Source organism: Caretta caretta, chromosome 4 (genome assembly GCF_965140235.1).
Source record: "Caretta caretta isolate rCarCar2 chromosome 4, rCarCar1.hap1, whole genome shotgun sequence".
NCBI lineage: Eukaryota > Metazoa > Chordata > Testudines > Cheloniidae > Caretta > Caretta caretta.
In genome coordinates this window covers 95784383-95806876 of record NC_134209.1, presented here as the reverse complement: position 1 = coordinate 95806876, position 22494 = coordinate 95784383, and the positions used below count along the sequence as shown (strand labels likewise).

The 22494-nt window shown below is 39.9% G+C and overlaps 1 protein-coding gene across 2 annotated transcripts in view; it reads left to right on the top strand.

Moving 5' to 3' along the window:
* Positions 1–22494, top strand: part of ZDHHC2 (zDHHC palmitoyltransferase 2) — a 72169-nt gene that overhangs the window by 24025 nt on the left and 25650 nt on the right. For both annotated transcript variants that reach the window (XM_048848160.2, XM_048848161.2), the window contains exons 2-6: positions 731–757; positions 11916–12010; positions 16611–16731; positions 17878–17947; positions 20625–20657. In XM_048848160.2, coding sequence (XP_048704117.1) covers positions 731–757; positions 11916–12010; positions 16611–16731; positions 17878–17947; positions 20625–20657 — 346 coding nt within the window. The remainder of the gene's footprint in view (positions 1–730; positions 758–11915; positions 12011–16610; positions 16732–17877; positions 17948–20624; positions 20658–22494) is intronic.

The following is a 22494-nucleotide window of genomic DNA, read 5'->3' as shown; positions in this document are numbered from 1 at the left end:
ACAAATTTATTAGCGCTAATAAATTTGTTCGTCTCTAAGGTGCCACAAGTGCTCCTATCAAGAAGCTAGTGACTGCTTTTAAAAGAACCATCCTTTTCAAGTGACGGTAATGAGTTTCTGTATTGTTGTATAACGCTCCGAATAAAAACAATTTGCTTCTTGTTAGGTCACTTGTTTGTTCTCTCGGAAGGTTGTCTCCATAATTTTATGGATTACTGATTAAGGCCTTGGTGCTGGAATGTTGGCAGTTTTATGTGAAATTCTGCCTAATGGGAGAGGCAGTATGGTCTAGTGAAACGGAGTGTCTGCCAAAAACATCCGAGTTCTAATCTCAGCTCCATAGATGCTGGAACTAGGAGTGCTGGGGGGGCTGCTGCACCCCCTGGCTTCAAGTGGTTTCCATTATATACAGAGTTTACCGTTTGGTTCAGTGGCTCTCAGCGCCCCCACTATAAACATTGTTCTAGCACCACTGCTTAGCTCTGGCGTGGCATTGATAATTTATTTAATCATCACAAAAAATCAACACCATAAACATATTTTTAATAAAAGCATGATTCAGTGTAAAAATACAGGGTGTCTAAACTTGAAGTTTTGATGTTTGTTTATTATCAAAGGAATGTTGGGAAACTAATGTTTGAAATATTTGATTTAGGACTTTATCTGTTTCCAAATGATAGCAAATCATGTTTTTTATTTTATTCCTTTTTTCTTTTCTTTTTTTTTGCAGTATCCATGGCAAATATTGGAGAAAAAGGTAAGATATATCTATATGTATCTTAAACAACACTGTCATTTAATGAAGCTGAGCAACACAAAAGAAAAATAAGCAGGCCTTCTGATCATTTAAAAATAATCAGACCTGTACCTCAAATTTATTGCAAAATCCTGTATATCACATTAACTGGATCTATGAATCTCACTTACAAACAGCTAATCTATTGTTTTTACGACCACGGATTTATCTGTAAGAAGTAAGGTTTTAAAAAATAAGGAGATTTCAGTGATTTTTAGTTTTCTCAAGTTTGTAGTGTTTAAAAAGTTATTTTGCTTAGACTTCTTCTAAGTACTAGGTCTGTAGAATAGAAGAGTTCTGTTTTCCTTCCTTATCTGTACTGTTCTGTTTTAATGAGGCCCCTTTGAAAAAAAGTACTTTAAAATATGTGAATTTTAGTGGAAATAAAGTTACCTCTGGGGACAGGCAGTAGTAGTGAAAACTTTTCCACTACTCACTTGACTAGAAAAAAATCTACTTCTGTTGGATGAGGTTAATTAATTCTCTACACCTATTTAATATTTGATATGTCTGTAGGGACAGCCAGCAGAGAGATCAGGTGTGATGTGGTTTCTATTATGTGAACATCTATTCAGTCAGGACTTTGATAATCAAACTTCCTTCACATTGAGCTCCAAATAGCCATTGCACAGTAAAGAGAGGAAACCTACATTTTCCAAGTACCTCTAATGGGAAATGTTGACATTTTGAAATTGCATTCCATTCTGAAGCAGAACAAACTCAAAATAATGGCAATGTTTACAAATCAAAATTCCAAAAAGCTTCAGATTGGAAATTACAACATTTTTATCAAAAACTAAAGTCAGATTGTTGAAACAAATTTTGTCATTTCAAATTAACATTTGTGAAATTAAAAAAAGGTTTCTGAACATCCATTCCAAACAATTCTTCCAAGTGGAAAATTGAAAACCTGTGTCAAAATCAACATTTTCCTGTAGGAAAATGTTGATTTCAGTGAAACCACATGTCTGACAGGAAAATTTGTTTGAAAAATGTCAACCAGCTGTAATGGCAATGTTGTTTGCTTAGTACTTGCCTAGTCTGGATTAGATCTAGAAATTTCCAGAGGATCCCCCTCCCCCCCATACACACAAAACAAACAGCTGAACATACTTTTTTCAGAAAAAGACTAAGAAGCATGAATAATTTCAGCTAGAAGGATTTTTTCAGAATTATATACCCTTGAAAATAGAGGATTGGAATGAAAATGCCTTCTCAGTCATCACTAGAATTGCTCCCTCTAGGCTATATTACTTTCAAGTTTATTGAAGTAGCATCTAGGAAAATGTACGGGGTAGTTCAGGGATGCAAGTCTCTCCCTTCCCTCCACCTCTCCACCCATTTAAAAGAAATGGTTCAGCTTTTTCTTGTGTTTGTGTAACTCCAGTAGTTTTTGTGTTGCCACATATGTGGTTCTCAGTGCAGCAGTGAGTTTTGTCAAGTTAAGAAATTCAAAATAATCAAATTTTGTGCAGTTCATGATTTCCATTAATGATCTATTTGACACGTGTAAACTTAAAACATATCTGTAGTTTCCCACGCCTGATCTGAGAATTTTGAAACAATAATGCCAGTGGATTTTCCTGTCTTTGCATGCAGAGACCAGATGGTAGTTCTGCAGTAATTCCCTTGTAGTGCACTAGATGGCACTCAAAATTCCCATTTTTATAATAGGCGGCACTGGTAGTCCTGCCTGCATTTCCCAGTTTTCAGTTGCTTATAACTTGGGCAAGCTTTAACCACTCAGGATGAAATTTCCTGTGCTGACTGTCTGCCTCAGGCTGAATGTTTATGCAGCAAAAAATAGTTTCAGCAAAAATAGTTCAGCCATTTCTGAGAATGAGATTCGAGAAAAATACATCGGTTTGCCCATATTTTTGGTTTTAAAAAATCTTACTACTATTTCATTGAGAAACTCTAGTGCCTCCGGAGCAAGGCTCAGAATTTGGCAGGTGGATTGCTTTTGTGTCAGGGATGTGCCTAGAAAAACTGCAAATTTGGCTAAGTTATAAACCTTTGAAAAATCTCAGGGACTTGGAAGTTGAGAGCAGAGAAGGAGACTTGGGATCGAATGGGCGAGGAGACTGGAACTGAGATGAGAAACCCCGTGGGAGGGGAGACTTGGATGAGGTGCTGGGGAGGAAAAGATGAGACTGGGAGAGGGGATAAAGGCAGAAGGGGCCAGGCTTACAGGGAACATGCAGAAGAGTCTGAGCACTAGAACAGTGGTTCTCAACCATGGGTCCGGGACCGCCAAGCAGGGCCAGCGTTAGACTCGCTGGGCCCAGGGCAGAAAGCCGAAGCCCCACCGCATAGGACCGGAACCCCTGGGGCTGCAGCTGAAACCTGAGCAATGTAGCTTCATGGGGGTCCCTGTGGCATGGGGCCCCAGGCAATTGCCCTGCTTGCTACCCCTTAATGACAGCCCTGGCTTTTTATATGCAGAAAACCAGTTCTTGGGCACAAGTGGGCCATGGAGGTTTTTATAGCATGTTGGGGGGGGCCTCAGAAAAAAAAAGGTTGAGAACCCTTGAATCATAGAATATCAGTGTTGGAAGGGACCTAAGGAGGTCATCTAGTCCAACCCCCTGCTCAAAGCAGGGCCAATCCCCAACTAAATCATCCCAGCCAGGGCTTTGTCAAGCCTGACCTTAAAAACTTCTAAGGAAGGAGATTCCACCACCTCCCTAGGTAACGCATTCCAGTGTTTCACCACCTTCCTAGTGAAAAAAGTTTTTCCTAATATTCAACCTAAACCTCCCCCACTGCAACTTGAGACCATTACTCCTTGTTCTGTCCTCTTCTACCACTGAGAATAGTCTAGAACCATCCTCTCTGGAACCACCTCTCAGGTAGTTGAAAGTAGCTATCAAATCCCCCCTCATTCTTCTCTTCTGCAGACTAAACAATCCCAGTTCCCTCAGCCTCTCCTCATAACTCATGTGTTCCAGACCCCTAATCATTTTTGTTGCCCTCCGCTGGACGTTTTCCAATTTTTCCACATCCTTTTTGTAGTGTGGGGCCCAAAACTGGACACAGTAATCCAGATGAGGCCTCACCAATGTCAAATAGAGGGGAAAGATCACGTCCCTCGATCTGCTGGCAATGCCCCTACCTGTACATCCCAAAATGCCATTGGCCTTCTTAGCAACAAGGGCACACTGTTGACTCATGTCTAGTTTCTCGTCCACTGTAACCCCTAGGTCCTTTTCTGCAGAACTGCTGCCGAGCCATTCGGTCCCTAGTCTGTAGCGGTGCATGGGATTCTTCTGTCCTAAGTGCAGGACTCTGTCCTTGTTGAACCTCATCAGATTTCTTTTGGCCCAATCCTCTAATTAGTCTAGGTCCCTCTGTATCATATCCCTACCCTCCTGCATATCTACCTCTCCTCCCAGTTTAGTGTCATCTGCACACTTGCTGAGGGTGCAATCCACACCATCCTCCAGATCATTTATGAAAATATTGAACAAAACCGGCCCCAGGACCGACCCTTGGGGTACTCCACTTGATACCGGCTGCCAACTAGACATGGAGCCATTGATCACTACTCTTTGAGCCCGACAATCTAGCCAACTTTCTATCCACCTTATAGTCCATTCATCCAGCCCATACTTCTTTAACTTGCTGGCAAGAATACTGTGGGAGACCGTGTCAAAAGCTTTGCTAAAGTCAAGTAACAAGTAACAAGTCAAGCTTTCCCCTCATCCACGGAGCGAGTTATCTCGTCATAGAAGGCAATTAGGTTAGTCAGGCATGACTTTCCCTTGGTGAATCCATGCTGACTGTTCCTGATCACTTTCCTCTCCTCTAAGTCTTTAAAATTGATTCCTTGAGGACCTGCTCCATGATTTTTCAGGAGAGTGAGGTGAGACTGACTGGCCTGTAGTTCCCAGGATCCTCCTTCTTCCCTTTTTTAAAGATGGCCACTACATTAGCCTTTTTCCAGTTGTCTGGGACTTCTCCCGATCGCCATGAGTTTTCAGAGATAATGGCCAATGGCTCTGCAATCACATCCACCAACTCCTTTAGCACTCTCGGATGCAGCGCATCCGGCCCCATGGACTTGTGCTCGTCCAGCTTTTCTAAATAGTCCCGAACCACTTCTTTCTCTACAGAGGGCTGGAACATGTTACACTGCAGTACCCGGGATGGAACCCAAGATTCCTGAGTCTTTCTATTCCTTTGCTGTCCATGTGTATGCCTCATCCTTTCTAGTGCTGGTCCATATGGAGAATGGCAACCTACTACTGCTATCAGTTTCTCCTTTGACACAAGTTCTGAGAGCCTAAAGAAGGGTTGGGCAAACTACAGACCGCAGGCCACATCCAGCCCACCAGCTGATTTAATCCGGCCCTCAAGCTCCCACTGGGGAGCAGGGTCTGGGACTTGCCCCACTCCCATGCTCCAACCAGGCAGTGGGGTTTGGGGCTGCTCCGCATGCGTGTGCTGTGGCTCCCAGAAGCAGTGGCATGCCCCCCCTCCGGCTCCTAGGTTTAGGGGCAGCCCAGGGGCTCCGCGCACTGCCCCTCCCGCAGGCGCCACCCCTGCAGCTCCTATTGGTCAGGAACTGTGGCCAATGGGAGCTGCAGGGGCGGTGCCTGTGGACAGGACAGCATGCAGAGCCACCTGGCTGTGCCTCTGCATAGGAGCCAGGGGAGGGACATGCTGCTGCTTCCGGGAGCTGCTTGAGGTAAGCACTGCTCGGAGCCTACACCCCTGACCCCCTCCTGTACCCCAAACCCCTGCCCCAGCCCTGATCCCCCTCCCACCCTCTGAAACCCTCAGTCCCAGTCCGGAGCACCCTCCTGCACCCCAAACCCCTCATCCCTAGCCCCACCCCAGAGCCCGCATCCCCAGCAAGAGCCCTCACCCCCTCCTGTACCCCAGCCCCAATTTTGTGAGCATTCATGGCCCACCATACAATTTCCATACCCAGATGTGGCCCTCAGGCCAAAAGATTTGCCCATCCCTGGTCTAAACATTCCAACTGATGACCTATGTCAGTATCAATATGATGCCAAGTGATGGAATTTGTTTTCACTTTGCCTTTTTAATTACATAAGAAATGAGACTCAAAACCACTACATTAAAGGAAAGTTAAGGTTGCAAAGTCAAGCACTGAAAAGTTCGGAACTGCAGAACTATGTTTGCCTGTGAAATCTTAATTTGGCCCCCTTGTGTGTATGCCTTATGATAGTATGAGATCATGTAAATAAGACTCTTTTTTTTCCATAGAACTTCTGCCTCATTCAGTTCACAGGATGGACCTATTAGGGGATCAAACAGGGTTGTGTAGTAAAAGAGGCTGTTCTGTGTAGGACCCCTGGTTCATTTGTTGCAGAAGTTGGAAGGTGTGTGGAGAATGAGTCGAGATTACAGGAAGAGAAAGTAGTCTCATGGTTATACAGTTGAATGCTGCCCTGGAAAATGGGATTCTGTCCCAGCCTCTGCAACAGAGATGCTGGGCAAGTCACTTAAACCAAACTTTCCACAGGTAGTCACTTGGTGTATTTGCCTCATTTTCTGGGTGCCCAACTTGATGCTCTGGGGTCTGATTGGCAGAAGAACTGAGCACTCACAGTTGCAAATGCAGACAATGGGAGCTGTGCTTTGAACATAAAAAGTGCTATATAAGGCTAAGTACTCTGGAAAACAAATAGGTCCTTGTCATCTCAAATTGGGCTGCCAAAATTAATGGAAACTTTTGACTTAATCCCTCTGTGTCTCAGATCATGCTCTATAAAATGAGGTAGTAGCCCCCCCCAACCTCCCCTCACAGTGATAGACAATTAATTAGTGTTTGTGAAGCACGTGGATTCTATAGTGATGAGTGCCATAGAAAAGCCAATGATGAAAGTATTGATTTTGTATTCTGAACAGGGTTTGATTAGTACACAGTAAATAAATCCTAGGACCACACATTGTAAAATGAGGATAATACAAAACATTGAATAGCTACTCATTGAGTAAACTCTATTTGTTCTGGGTACTGAGTGCGGCAGGGGTCCTTTGGAGAAAAAACAGCATGTGATCACATAATTAAAGAGCATATCATACTGCATACGTAGAAGGGTATGCAGGCAAACTTAATTCTGGCGGCTCCTAACTTCTGAGTGCTTCGCTTTGCAACCTTAATGTTCTTTTAACGTATTTTTGAATATAATTATAATTACAGTTTATTTGATATTTATATTGCACCAGGAAAGTCCTCTGATTTATAGTCATTTTGTACCACGAATGTGTGTGGTGCTGTCATCGTATTGTTGTAAATCATAATGGAAAATAAACAATATGCTGAATTGCATATTGTGTTGTCAATTAATGAGTATGCGGTTTTTCAAAATCATCCCTGCAATATGATTTTCCCCTTTTTCCAAGTGTGTTCTATAGTGTAATGAATGTTTCCCATTTTCAGTACAATAATTTCTACTGGGTATGAAGTGCACTGCAATATTTTGTGCTGTGTCAGTGCCATGAAGGACAGCAATTTGAATAGCCCTTGTTAATTACTTTAATTGTGAATTTCTCTGTCAGTGGTCTGCAGTACCATATAGTTCTTTATTATATGCTGCAGTTAAGCCCTGTTTAATTGTCATAACCCATCACTCTCTGTCATGTCACGTCACTGTGGAGGGATTATGTAGCCTCGTGAACTAGGATTTGTGTTTTTTTGATCAACAGTGCTTGCCTAATACTTCTACCATTATCTGCTCTGTTCACATTAGCTAAGGCTTGACTTAATCCTGGCCATCCCCCTTTTTCTCCTGACACAAAGCAGCGAAGATGGTCAGGTCGCTTTTTCTTTGATTATCAGTGATTGCTTGAAAAAGTATGAATGAATTGTGAGTATTCTATTCATGTTGTTTCCATTACGAGTTTGTATAACGGATTATGTGACATTTTCTAAAAAGATAGCACTTGCTTTTGAAAGAGCAAAAGAGTTTTTCATTTTGACAAGAGAATTTACATGTTTGTGTTGAGCAGTGCCAGGCTTTTAAGAATCTTTTGTATGGAGAGGTGGTAGCTTCTTCACAAAGGCTAACTCTAGATTTATAATATAAGCCCTCTTTTAGCCTTGCTCCCTCCTGTAAAATCCTCAAAATGGTAATTTCCTCTTCAAATTTTGCATAAATAGTCTGTGGCCAAAGAACCATTTTTGTTCAAATTTGAGGTAATTCGGAAACTATTTTCTTATATGGTACTAGGAAAAAAAAAGTATTAATCATATCTTTAAAATTCTTGTTAATGATGCTTTTAGCCATATCTGATACTTTTACGTACTAAAAGAGACTGGCCACGGCAGATTTTTCATTTCTTATACACTCCCCTCAATTTTCTGCTCTTGTCTTCATTAGCACTAGCTGTTCTATTCCAGGAGAATCTGTTCTTACTTCTTTACCACCTGAGCCAATTTCGTTATTCCTCATTCCTCTCCGGGAAAAAAAGTTTGGAAGAAAGGCTGGGAATGTCTTTTGAAAGCATCTGTGGCTATTGAAAAGACTCCAGGAAATGAGCCCACAGGTATCCCCATGCCACATTGGTGAGGGAGGGAAGTGCAGCTGCCCTTCACTGCCATGACTCTGGACACAAGACTGCCTTCACCAGAACAATGCGGACTCATTGGAATCTGCTCAAAGGCAGCTGGACATGGATGTTGATGTAGTTCTCTGGGGTAAACTCTTCAGCACGCTCATCTGCAGGTTAAATGTGGTGGTGTATAAAGTTTCCTGCACAGTAGCAGGCTTTTCAGCAGCACTGCCACCCCCTGTCTGGGAAGGCTGGTGGTACAGAATCTTTACACCCTCTTGTCCTGTGTATAAGTAAGAGTTCTCTTTCACCTATAGATGCAAGGAGAAGGTGGCAGAACTCTCTCCTCACTCACTTAGGGAGGTATGTGATAGAATCTTCCGTCATGGGCATGATACACCTTTGATTCCAGCAAATGGAGGGAGAAGAAATTTGTGGGGCTAAAGAAAATGATGCAGTACTGTGGAATCCATGGCATCTGTCCATGAAATGCCATTACCAAATTACTTTGTCAGTCTTCACAGGACTAGCGTATTGTCTGCTACCGTGTCCATATCCGTCAGTAGTGGAGAGGTGGCAGTTGTCAGCATCACCTTATCGGAGCCCAACATAGGAAGCTCAGTTTCAACTTCTGTAGTCCCCACAGAACTCCTAAGCAATCCAGTCTTTCTCCCTTACTTGCAGTTTAGTATGTCTGCAGAGTTGCTAAACTCTTTAGGCTTTCTCTGGCCACCCTAGCTCCCCAGTCAGACTTCATAGATTTCCAGGGACCTTTCTGATCCCAGACCTAATTCCCAGAAACTGGAAAGCCAGGGAAGCCTGAAGAGTTTAGGAATTCTGCAGACACACTAAACTGCAAGTAAGGGAGAAACACTGGATACCTCAAGGCATTGAATCTGGTATGTCAATGGAATAAAACTTTCGGTAGATAGTGGTTCCTTCCTCCTACTTAAAAATGGAGATGAAATTGAGATATCTTTCCCAGTATTGTAGTAGAGGTAAAATGTACAGGGAATAACACTCACAAATTAGCAAAAGGATATGGTGCAGAGAAAGTCATATAATCAATATTTGCTTTCTCTCACTCATGTTTTGTACCATCATACTGCTTATTTTCAAAATAGCTGATATTGTTCTTGAGGTAATATGTATTATAGAGTAAATACAAATTGTTCTGTCAAATGATTAAATCTATCAAATAAAGTGACCAGTGTTGATGTAATAAAGTGATATTTGCCTGCTATTGACCTGTGATATTCTGACTGATCTGAAGAACAGACTTACTGTTTGCCTAAGCCATTCAGAGACCAATTTGTCCTGTTTAGCAAAGTACCTTACAGTATGGTTTGATTCAGGTTTTTGTTTTTACAAATAAGTTAATTTATGACTGGCATGTGAGCCAAGAATAAATTTGTAAAGCATTTCTGCTTGTCTTTAACTTTAAATTAACAAAAATTCAGTGCCAGCTACATTACTCCTCTGTTACTTTTGATATTTTGAACTCATGAAAGTGGGGAAATTCAGACCTGAACTTGCTGCTAGAACTTTTACTCTGCCCTCTTGCATGTGTACATTATGGAAAAGTCATTAGCACTGAGTAATCTGGTGTACTATTTGGCAAGTGTTGCCAACTCCCTCAACTTTTTCACAAGTGGCATGATTTTGACGGGGGCAGGCACCAGTCTCACAATGATGAGAGGCGCTCCAGACCACAAGTGAATTTGAGCCCTCTGATTGGCTGTTTGCCCCACTTGACTACCTCCTGGGGCAGAACAACCAATCAGAGCTGATACAGGGTTCTGTGTCCCCCTCTCCCTCGCAACCTGAAGCTGTTTTCACAGGAGGGGAGGAGGGAGCTAAAGGGCCCAGTAGCATCTGGCCTGGGAGGGGCCAGAGGGGGTGAAGAGCTGCTGGAGCTGCCCCCCACCCAAGCCTGCTGGAAGAGAGGGGATTCTGCTGCAGCCTCCCCACCCCTGCCCCCACCCCGCTTGGAGGGAGCAGAAATGAGGCTTGTGGAGGGCCAGAACTGATGACTGGGGTTGGAAGGGGAAGAAATAATTGCCAGGCAGGGGACACGTGGATGTGGGGGTGAGAGATCCTTCAACAGAAGCCAAAATCACCTTGCCCAATAAATTTGGGAGCATAGGTGACAGTTATTGTCACTCTCAGAAAGGGGGAGGGGGGCTTACATGTGTGCAGACATTTTGTGTGGTGTAGAACCCACTTGCACTGCAGGGGCAGAGTATTCTGTGCAGATCCTCTCTCCAATTCACCATATAGGGGATGTGTAAGTGTCACGTGTGGCAGCTGTGCAGCATGCTGCAGCCTGGAGGAATGAGATGGATTCTTCTTCCCTGCACATCTTCTTGATATCTGGTCAGGCTACTTGGAGTGGGCACTCGAGTTTGGCCTTGTCCTTCATTGTAGTGAATTTTGCTATATGTTAATATGAGAGAGATCAAGAATATTGAGCAATTATTGGACATGCAATGAGTGGTGTTCATAAAATTTCACCATCCGCTTAAGACAGATTTACTGACATAGTTCTCATTGTAAGAATAGAGAATGTGACAAAATACCACAGCCCGGTAAATCTTGATTGTACTATTAAGAGCCATAAGAATACATCACAATGGATCTAAAGAATAAACTGTTTTGACCATTTAAAAACCTGTATTTGGACTGTGTAACAGCAAAACTACCATGAACAAAAAACTAGTACACATTAAGGCTAACGTTCACATCCAAATGTATCCATGTACAGTATTTGAAAGATTCTCATCGCCTATGCAGCATAAAGTTTAGGTTGTCATATTCCCTTTCTTGCACAGCTAACGATTTCACATATAGCTCATAATATTAAAAGGGAGGGAAGGGTCAGTTAAATTTACCCAGAGCATCCAGGAAAATACTGGGAGTACTTTGTGTTTTTTCCTTTTGCTAATTAGGGTTTTACTACCTTAATTCAGTTTAATGTTTTAATATTATTTTTTACAACAGTAAATTTGTGTTTCATCTAAGGTTTCAGTGCAACATCTTGTTTACCAATATCATTACACTGTATTAAATGGATACACTTGCGTTCGTTAGGGTACCTGTACACCTGTATGCTTAAGGCTGTAAAAAAAAAAAATAGTGATTTTTTTTTTCCAAAGTTGCAGTCATAGTTTAAGTTGTGGTTCAAGACATGCAGCCTACCTTCCAAAGTAGGGCAGCAGGACAGAAGAAATGCCATGTGTCCCACTTGGTGGTCAAAAAAGCATGATGGAGGGGTGGCTGGGCCAAATCTGAATGATTGGCATTGCAACCCTGTGTGCCAAGTTGCGGTGCCACTCTCTGGGATTTAGCCTACCTGCTGGCCAAATTTGAGTAGCATTGCAACATGGTGCATGGGTCACAATGCCACTAACATTTGCAGCAACTCTAAAAAGTTGCTGTGTGTGTTAAAAGTTGCAGTTTCTGCAACAAAATTGTGGCACATGATTTTCTTACAGCCTTAGTGATGCTGATAGTTTGCATATATAATATAATTAATATGCTGTTGCTGTTCTCTTCTGTATAATATATTAATTACATCCCTCTTTAATTTTAGTTGTGTGCCTGATTGCCTATCACCTATTTTTCATGCTGTTTGTCTGGTCTTACTGGAAAACAATCTTTACATTACCAGTGAATCCTTCAAAAGAAGTAAGTTGAGATTTGGGACAAATTACATTTATGTTCATTTCTGATATATGCAGTTTTCAGGTGATTTTAAGTGGTCAAATGACATTTGGGGGGCTGGATAACGTACACTTTATACCTTATATACCTGAAGGTCACCAGTTCTAATGTGACCCTGACTGGTAGTGATAAGTGATTGTTACCATCATGTTGGTGGTTTGATATATTATGGGAAAGAAATTAAATGTAGCAAACATTTGTGTGCTAACAGAGGACAATAAAATACAAATGTTTTAGTTAGGGAGGTGTTCATTCTTTGGGGGGTAGTGCACATAAATATATAATTTTTTGCAAATCTATTTGAGATGGAGTGTTTTAAATTAGTTCAGATGTCCTATTGTCGTAGTGTCAGTTATATTCTGAAAAATCACTTTTGCCTCCCATTCAAAAAGTACTGTTTTCTGAGCATAAACAATCAAGTCCTCATGCTGTCGTTGCACGAAGGGGTAAGAGGGATTTCTAAAGTGGACGCCCCTACTGGCTCAGCCAGAGAGAGGCTCACTTGTGGGTCATCTTGTAGAACAGCTGCCTACAGACGCTGAGAATCCCAATTAGTCTGTGCTCAGGTAAGGTCTAAGACGTTCATACTGTAAGTCCAGCTACAGTTGACTCAGCTAATCAGTTAAATCTAAATTCTAATGTCTAGTTATAGTACTACAGAGGGATTGGATAAGAGGGATCCGCTTGTCTGGAAGAATATGAGGAAGATGGAGCAGAAAGCTGAATTCATCCTAATACAGCTCCAGGAATAGTACATGTTGCCTCTTGAATCAGGTTTACTCTCTAGGTACCATTCTCTGAAGCATATGAAACTTTCACACCTGAAATTAGAAAAACTAGAAGACAAAATTATGCTTCTCTTATGCACTACAGTCAGTGGGACTACTTGTGTGAGTAAAACAGGCAGGATTTGGCCCTAATTTTGAAGAAAAGTTATCTGTTGCTTTTCAAACTAATCATTACATAAGAAAGAAATACATTTTCCTATGTAATTTATCCGGTTACCATACTATGGACTCACTACCATGCCTCCATAGTTGAGGTTGCATTAAGAGTTTTTATTTTGTTCCCCTCTTCCTCATCTGTTTGATCTCAGAAAGCAAACCGGTTAAAATTTTCTGGATAACGTAAAAGAGAAGGATAATTTTTCATCCAGAAAATTTCATGACTGTGCACGTAGTTTCCATATACAAGTTAATCAAAACTTAACAGCTTGAAAAAATCATGCAGAGCTTCAGAAAATGTTCTTAATCTCCACTGCTTCCGCCACAGGGTTCACTTTTAAACTCCCGAATTGGCACATATACTTTGGCCTGCATTGAGCAAAGGATTATTTGTAAAGGCATGGAGTTTTTTCATAGAATCATAGAGTATCAGGGTTGGAAGGGACCTCAGGAGGTCATCCTTGCTCAAAGCAGGACCAGTCCCCAACTAAATCATCCCAGCCAGGGCTTGGTCAAGCCTGACTTTAAAAACCTCTAAGGAAGGAGACTCCACCACCTCCCTAGGTAACACATTCCAGTGCTTTACCACCCTCTTAGTGAAAAAGTTTTTCCTAATATCCAACCAAGACCTCCCCCACTGCAACTTGAGACCATTGCTCCTTGTTCTGTCATCTGCCACCACTGAGAACAGCCTAGCAGCATCCTCTTTGGAACACCCTTTCAGGTAGTTTTTAAAAAGGTGAATAACAATGTAACTGTCATTTTTTGAATGGAATCCCTTTCATGATATTTGGTGTATGAAAGTAAACTATATCTATTAGCCAACCAAACCAGCTGCTACCTTCTGCTTCCCTGCCCCCTTGCACACTCCTTTATTCCCTCATGGGCCTTGCACAACACTCCACCCTCCTCTGTGTTCTCCACACAGACTCACCCTCCTCCATTGGCCCTCACCCCACAAGTCTAAATAAGCTGGCGATGCTTAACTAGCCAAAATTGTCTTCAGGCTGGAAAGGACGTAGAGACCTATGTTACTCCTCCTCCGTCCTGAGCTCCAGAAGTCCACTGCTCTAGTGCTGCTCCTACCCCAGACCCACAACTTTTGGTTCCCATATTCCCCTCACCACCACTCAGATAAAATAGTCAAGATAATTAGACAACATAAGTTATACAGGGGGAAGTAGTGAGAGCACCATCCAATACTCGTAGGTATATATGTTATGGATGTGCTCGTCATGTGACCTCCATAGTTGCAGGTCAATTAAGAGTCCTTTTGTAAATCATATTTTAACCATCCTACTCTCCACAAACCCACTGTCATTTTATAGCAAAGAGCTATTACTATGAAAATTTTTATGATTAAGGAGAAAAAGAAAATGTTCACATGTGTAGGAGGAAAAACTTCAAGTGGCAAGCACTCATCATGAGCCTTTTTCAAAAAGTAGAAACAATTTGCTTTTCACTGGTTTATGCACAAGAATTGGATAGTAAGTTTGATGCTGAATTGCTTATGTAACCTTAACTTGTGATTTTCATGGTTAATGTTTAGGCTTTTTCAAATGCCCCCCCCCCCTTTTTTTTTAACGTGGGAACCATGAACACATTTACAAATAATTTATCATGAAAGATCATTGTTGCTCTAAATAAACAGTTCAATTCTGCATTCTGCCACAATACAGTCATCAGTGACTTCTATTGACTTAACTTAGCAACATTTGCTGTATCTTTTTGGGGGGGGGGGATATTAAAAATTTTTTAAAGTTTAATCTGTTTTTCATTTGGTATTTACATGCCACAATTTTTATAATTATACTCTTTTGGAGTGTCGGTTTGTGCGTGAAGACTATATAGGAATAATTAGACAAGGGATCTACTCAAATTCTTATAGACCAATTTCAATAGAAGATGTTGAGAAAAGGCTGCTACTGAGTGCTAGTCATATGATAAATCATTAAATATACCTGGGTTGGAAAGCAACTATTTCATACTATCAGCAGGATAGCCGTGTTCGTCTGGATCTGTAAAAGTGACAAAGAGTCCTGTGGCACCTTATAGATTAACAGACGTATTGGAGCATAAAGCTTATGCTCCAATACGTCTGTTAGTCTATAAGGTGCCACAGGACTCTTTGCCGCTATTTCATACCGTTAGAGTTTAAAATGGACTATCAGATTAAATGTAGCAAATCTAGTTATTAGAAGGCAATGTCTACTGTTCCAGTAGTGCTTTTGAACTTAATTGCCAGCAGCATTATGCAACAACATCCTTGTTCAGCAGTGTAGAAACGGATGCTAAAGGACAGGTCTACTGGACATCATCCCTTTAATTAATTACAAGTAATTTAGTGCTACAAAATACTCTGGGTTCTAGGTAAGCATAAAATGATGTACAGTAGAACCTCAGAGTTATAAATACCTTGGGAATGGAGGTTGTTCGTAACTCTGAAATGTTTGTAACGTTGAACAAAACATTATGGTTGTGCTTTCAAAAGTTTACAACTAAACATTGACTTAGTAAAGTTTCAAGCTGTATTATGGAGAAGAAAAATGCTGCTTTTAACCATCTTAATTTGAATGAAACAAGCCCAGAAGCAGTTTCCTTAGCTTGTCAAATCTTTTTTTTTTAAAATACTTTCCCTTTATTTTTTAGTAGTTTACATTTAACACAGTACTGTTCTGTATCTCCCCCCCCCCCCGCTTTTTTTTTTTTTTTTTTTTTTTGGTCTCTGCTGCTGCCTGATTGCATACTTCCAGTTCCAAATGAGGTGTGTAGTTGACTGATCAGTTCATAACTCTGGTGGTTGTAACTCTGAGGTTCTACCATAACATACTGCTTCTGTTCCTTTATAAGGTTAAAGTCGCCATAACTCCCTAGTATGTTCTTCCTGTGCTGCTTGAGTAGTCTGTCCAGGTGTGTTGAGGGAGAAAATTGACATTGCATAGTGTGCACTAATTTGTTGACTTTGCTAAGTATGATTCCTTAACACAATTCCCCTTCCTACTTTCCTACCTATTATGTATTATATTTTCTTTTCTTTGCCCCCTCTTATGACATTGAAAGACTAAAGTAACTAACTTCTGTTCAATAGCCAGTTGGATTTATTCAGTATCACAGGGGTGGACTTTGGGCTTGTCTACAGGAACATTTCATTCATGTCAAGTTGGGATGTGAATTTAAATCTACTCTGCACTAGCCTGCTGCGGATGAACTGTGGACCCTCCTGACATCCATTAACAGTTCATTAATACACTTTGAGGTAGTCTTCTTTGAAACTTGTCAAGAGAATGGTAACCAAATGGTCTAAGGATATATCAGTTAATCTTGCTTAATTTTAAACATTTGGAGTTCCTATTTTATCTTAAGGAGAGCAATCAATATTAGGTGGATATACACTGGAATCAGAAAATGTTTTAAATTGCTTTTGACTAAGAGGAGAAATGAAAAAATACCAAAACTTGAATTTCTCTCTCTTGGGAACAATTGGTTGTTTGCTACAGTATTTTGCACATACGGCTACTTCATCATTATTTAATGAATATCTTTCTTTTTAATTGAAGTAAAAGTCCACAAAAATGTAATTTTCTAGGCATTACTAATTAAAAATTACATTATTTTTCCAGTTCCATCTGTCATATGCAGACAAAGAACTGCTGGAAAGGGAGCCTAGAGGTGAAGCCCAGCAAGAAATTTTTAGGCGAGCAGCCAAGGACCTTCCTATCTATACAAGGACAATGTCTGGAGGTAAATTCTGTTTGTTTCTGTGGTCAGTGAGACAAGTGTCTTGATACATTCATTGTCAGTAGGAAGTGAGATTTTTAGACAATGTTTTAAAAAAATGAATTGTCTTTCAAAGCTTAAAAGAAAAAACTGACCTAAGAATGATGCCCTATTATTATTATTTAGTAGAAGTACATTATTTAAGATTCTGCAAATGCAGATTCTATGTAGTAATGAGTAATTATGGTAATAGAATTAACAAGACACTAAAAACAAAGAATGTTAATACTCAAATATTAGTCAAAGTTAATCTGATTTTTCTATTAAGCTTTATACATACCCACGATTTGTAACTGAAGACTGATTGAAAACACACTAATACTATTCAAATCCTAACTAGTGTCAAGACTGGTTTCAAAAGCAGCACTGGTTTACCTGTAGTTATTTGATAGCTTGCAGTATTAACAAACACTACAGGAAGGTGAAATATATATTTGAAGGTTACATAATTTGACTTCTGTTTTTCATTCCTGAAAAGGTAAATATTAATATAAGATTGTCTATGGCACCTACTATTGTGGCACCTATGCACGTCAGCTACAGTGATGAAGAAATATTAGCAAGAGCAAACGCCAAATCTGAAAACTAAACAGTCAAAGGCCTTGCATTATATCTTCAGTGTAATTAGTTTCAGATTACGCATGTCTGTCAAGTAAGCAAACCCTAAAGGCAATATACAAAATAAAATCTATTATTAGGATAAAATCCTAAAATGGCTTCTTAGAATTAATGTGAATTTATTTATTAATTACTAATCATGTTACATAGCCTTTTATTGTATTTTTAGGTTTTGCAATGCTGACTTTTCTTTATTTGAAAAGTAGCTTCAGTGAAAAGCTTTAATAAATAATCCAGAATGCAATTTGTTGGAATATTTCTCATGTGTATTAAAAATTCAAAATGAACTTCACAAGTAGCTCTTAAATAGCCGTTATGTTAGGTGCTGAACATGTGCAACTCCCACTAAATTCAGATTGAATCATTTTATTGGAAGTTTCAGGGAATTCAGGATTTGACTATAAATATTTATTTTTGAGTGGGTCTAAAGATGTTAAAATGTGCATAACTTTATGTTAGATCTAATGCAACATGGATATTTTTTCTTCTCAGCAATCAGATACTGTGACAGATGCCAACTTGTAAAACCAGACCGCTGCCATCACTGTTCCGTGTGTGACAAGTAAGAACAATTTTTTAATGTTAAACAATTGTTAAATCTTATTAATGCAAAAGAAAATAATTATAAAAATGCTTCTGCTAAATGGTAAAGAACTGAGCAATACATTTTTTGCTACTTTCTTGTTAATTACAAAAAATTATTTGGTGTTTCATTACAAAGACACTCTGAAAGGTATTTTTAAAGGTTTGTTTCTGCTTTTAATTTTCCGTACAAGCATCAAGAATGTTTACTTTTCTTTTTTTGTTTTTTATTGGACAATTTCTTGGGTGAGTTCAGGGAGATGTGATTTAAACTGGTGGTTTAAAATCTAAATCAGCAAACAGGAAACCTTGATTTAAATAATTAATTTTATCTTGTATTACATCTGTACTTTTTAGTTATTTTTCTAAAGAGAGGTACTTTCTCATTGGTAACCATTAAAACATGTTTTGTAACTAAATATAGCCTTGATTATCCATTTGATACTCTTTTTTGCTAACTTGTAGGATACACTATATCTGTATACATTTATTTAAGCAATTATATAGCTTAATATACATTTATTCAGATTTGTATTTTTTGATTGTAAGAAAATAGCAAAAGAGCCATTTCTTGTTTTTTAGATTTTTTTTTTTAACTTGTGATATGTGTCAAGCTGCCTTTGGATGGAAATTGGAATTCAATTAAAAATGCACAAAACATTTTTAAATTGTTTTTTTAATAAATAAAACTACCCTAAACGTATTGGATGCATAAAAAAATCAGCTTAATCAAACTGTTTTGTATTTCAAACTTTGATTTATTAAACAAAAGTAGTATTGTCTTTTACTGAATTGAACAGTGATTCTGTCCACTATGTCCTTTGGGATTTTAGAACTAGTAGATCTCATCCTCACACATTGTTTTTATTCATGTATTGCAAGAGGAAAACAAGCTTTCCTGCTTTTTCAGCTCCCAGTGGGTTGCTTGACTTTGAATGAACTAGTCATTGAACTGAGCTAGTTGAATAAACTGAATTTAAGATATTATTCTTTTGCCCCTGTCAAAAGCTAGGTTTAGCACTTCAATAAATTCTGGTTCCACGTGCTTAGTCAGTGACTTTCACCAGTTCAATGGTTTGAATTTCTTTAAAATTGTGGCAGCAAACATATACTGGTTGAATATTCAATTTAATTTAGTTTAAATTATTTTAATAGATTATAGTAAATTTAGGCCTTAAATGTAGGTTGTCAGTTTCAATTTTAATTTTAAATAGGTTGATTTTTAAAAAGAAAAAATGTATTGAATTTAAATTTAAAAAAAACTTTCACTGATTTTTATCCACCGTAGATAATTCGCATGTGGATTAGGAGTGCTCTCTTCCCTTAGTAGAAGGGTGAGGATGTTGAATTGTTAATGAAGAGCTTTTCTCCTGAGCGTTTTAGTTAAATTGCTGTTAACAAAATGTGGTGCTTTAAACAGTCCAAATAAAGATTTCTAGCCTTCTTAAATAATCGTACATCACTTCCTTGGTATCTCTGAGGTCTTAAACGTATTCGTTCTCCAGTCATCCATTGTCTTCCAGAGTGGACATAACTTTTGAAGGATAAAAACCTGGATCCCCCCACACTAAGTTCCTCCACACTTGGATCCTGCCATGATGAGCCTGCCTGCCCACACCTGGTGTGCCTGGCATGGAGGGCCAGGGCCACGAAGTGTTTCTGGGGTGGGCTCGGCCCTTGTACTGTGTCAGGGTTGAGTGTAGCTCATCGCTGAGTCTATGTCCTGGGAGTGGGGGGGCTGCAGGGTGATCTCCCACCTCTGTGCAGCCAGTGGCCTCTGCTCCCCACTGCCATCCTGGAGCCTCCACATTTATTTATTGACAAATAAAATTTGCAGAATTTTAAGATATTGCGTGCATAATTTTTATATTTTTGGTGCAGAATTCCCTCAGGAGTAATTATCCTAGTGCTTAGGAGCCCTAGTCATGGACCAGGACCTCATTGTGCTAGATGCTATACAAACACAGAACCAAAAGACAATTCCTCCCCTAAAGAGACAATAGATGGATACAGACCGACAGGGGCGTACAAGGAAAGAGGCAGGATTGGTCAGCATGGGTAGGCAGTGGTCTCAGTACACAAGCAGCCTAACTGGTGTCAGGAATTTTGTAGGCATCACAGCAAAGGAGAGTTTAAAAAAGAGTTTGAAGGAGTACTGGGGTAGCTTTGCAGCTGTTTAGAGGGTGTACCTCCCAAGCATGAGGAACAGCTTGAGAGAAAGCACAAATGTGCTTGTTTGAAAATGTAACGGTTGGGCATTGGAGGTTGGCATCGTAGGTTGATCTTTGTCAACTTCTGCAACAACTTGTGGATAATGTCAATACAAATTCATGGTAATGTGCTCATATATAGTAACTTGTTAAGTTGTGTAATAAAAGATGGCAAAAATATAATTTGAACTGCCAACTATTACTTTTCAAAGGGGGGAAAAGTCTACTTGTTCTATTGTAGGCAGGTGGTGCATTATGTGAGCAGACTTGACTATAACTGTGAATGAGATTTATTCTGAAGAAGGCTATGTAGCTGTTTGGCAACCCATTCTCCTGGATATATGAAATCAGATATTTTGTAGCAATTGTGTTTAGTTTAAACTCTAAACTTCCTGTTTATTTTCCCATAATTTTAGCATATATATAATTGTTTGCTTTCTTTTAAAGATGTATTTTGAAAATGGACCATCATTGCCCTTGGTGAGTATAGTTCATACCTTTTATTTCCCAAATTAGATGAGATACAGTTTTGAGGGGCTTCATGTGAAAGACATGTTTCACTAAAAAGAAAAGGAGTACTTGTGGCACCTTAGAGACTAACCAATTTATTTGAGCATGAGCTTTCGTGAGCTACAGCTCACTTCATCGATGAAGTGAGCTGTAGCTCACGAAAGCTCATGCTCAAATAAATTGGTTAGTCTCTAAGGTGCCACAAGTACTCCTTTTCTTTTTGCAAAGACAGACTAACACGGCTGTTACTCTGAAACATGTTTCACTATTACAAGAGACTGGAGTATATAGACGAGAAGATTCTTTCCAGCCCAATGACGAGTCTGTTATAGTTTGGCATAGTAGAGTGATGCAGTTCCCATTTTACACTGTATATATGCATTTTTTTAAACTTGGATGAACATATACATAATATTTTAGGTACTAAAAGATTTTTTCATTCTTCATGAATTGGGAAGAAAATTATTAAGGAATAAGTAGAACCTAGTCAGGACATAGGATAGACTGATGATTGGGGCCAAAACCTTGGATTTCAAGGTTACCTTTTTCAGCTGCTCCTGAAGCCTGCTTCCTGGAGCCACTTAGTCTAGCATATGTCAATGAAGGTAGCCTGAGAGGGTCCCCTACATTGCCATCTTAGCCATTGTCAGATCTATAAAGGATATAAAACTCATGTCTTTGGAGGAATCGCAGACATGTTCATGTTTGTTATAAGACATCAATTAATTAATGATGGCTTGAAAGGCTGATGGAGTTATTTGTTTATCACTACAAACATGCTGATAATGTGTATATGGCTGGGGATATTTTTAAAACAAAAACTAACTGGATTTAATCATATTCCTTTCCTTTTACCCTTTATATGTCAGTTACTTAGGCAAATACCATATTGTTCCACCCTATCATCCTCAGAGGTGTGGGGTAAGAGGGAGAGGCTTTGTCTGGGGAAAAAAAACCTTTGGCTTTTCTACGGGAGTTTGAAGAGGGGCACCATTCTGCACTGGGAAGAAAAGCTTCTCCCCCTTGGGATTAGAGTAGGACCATGTTTTGGGGCCTTGCTGTGGTCAGGCTAGTCACCCCTTAGGGCTAGGAAGCAATTTTTCCCTCACTGCTGGAATGACCTGGGCATTGTGGAGATTTTCTTTTGCCTTTCTCTCAGAAGCTCAGGGACCTGGTGGGTAAGTCAGGTTGTAAAATTAAGTTTTGTTGCAACTTGGCAGGTGCCAAGTGCAGGTAATAGGGGGGCCCAGTTTCTGATAAACTGAAGTTGGAAGTGGATTAGGAGAAGGCATCTCCTAATAAAGGTGGGGAATGGGGTAGGGAGTCATAATGTCTGGAATAGCAAGGAGACAAATGCCTCTTCTGTCCCCCTTTAGTCCTTGTATGAGGAGGCAATGGGGTCCTAGCACTGCTGCTGGCACCAGATGAATGGGATGGGGAACTGACAGCAGTCCTCCACCAGTTGGTATGGATTACAAAGGAACGATGACCTGCAATGGATGGGTTACTCTTGGACAGTTCCCAGATGTGTTCCTCAATAATGTCGAGGCCTAGTTAAAACACATTCCTGGTGTCTTGTCTTTCTACAGTGCCTTGGACAGTGTCTTTTTGTAAAATACTTAATACACTGGGGTTGTGATCTTAATCTGGAGCCTCTTGCACTACTGTAATTTCAACAGTTAATAATAATTTCACCAATACTTCTAGCAGTTGTATGTGACTTTCATGCTCACAGTACCATGTGTTACAGAAGTGGGCTACCCCAGTAGCATAAACGTTTCTAAAATAAATTGGGACATTGGTTTAT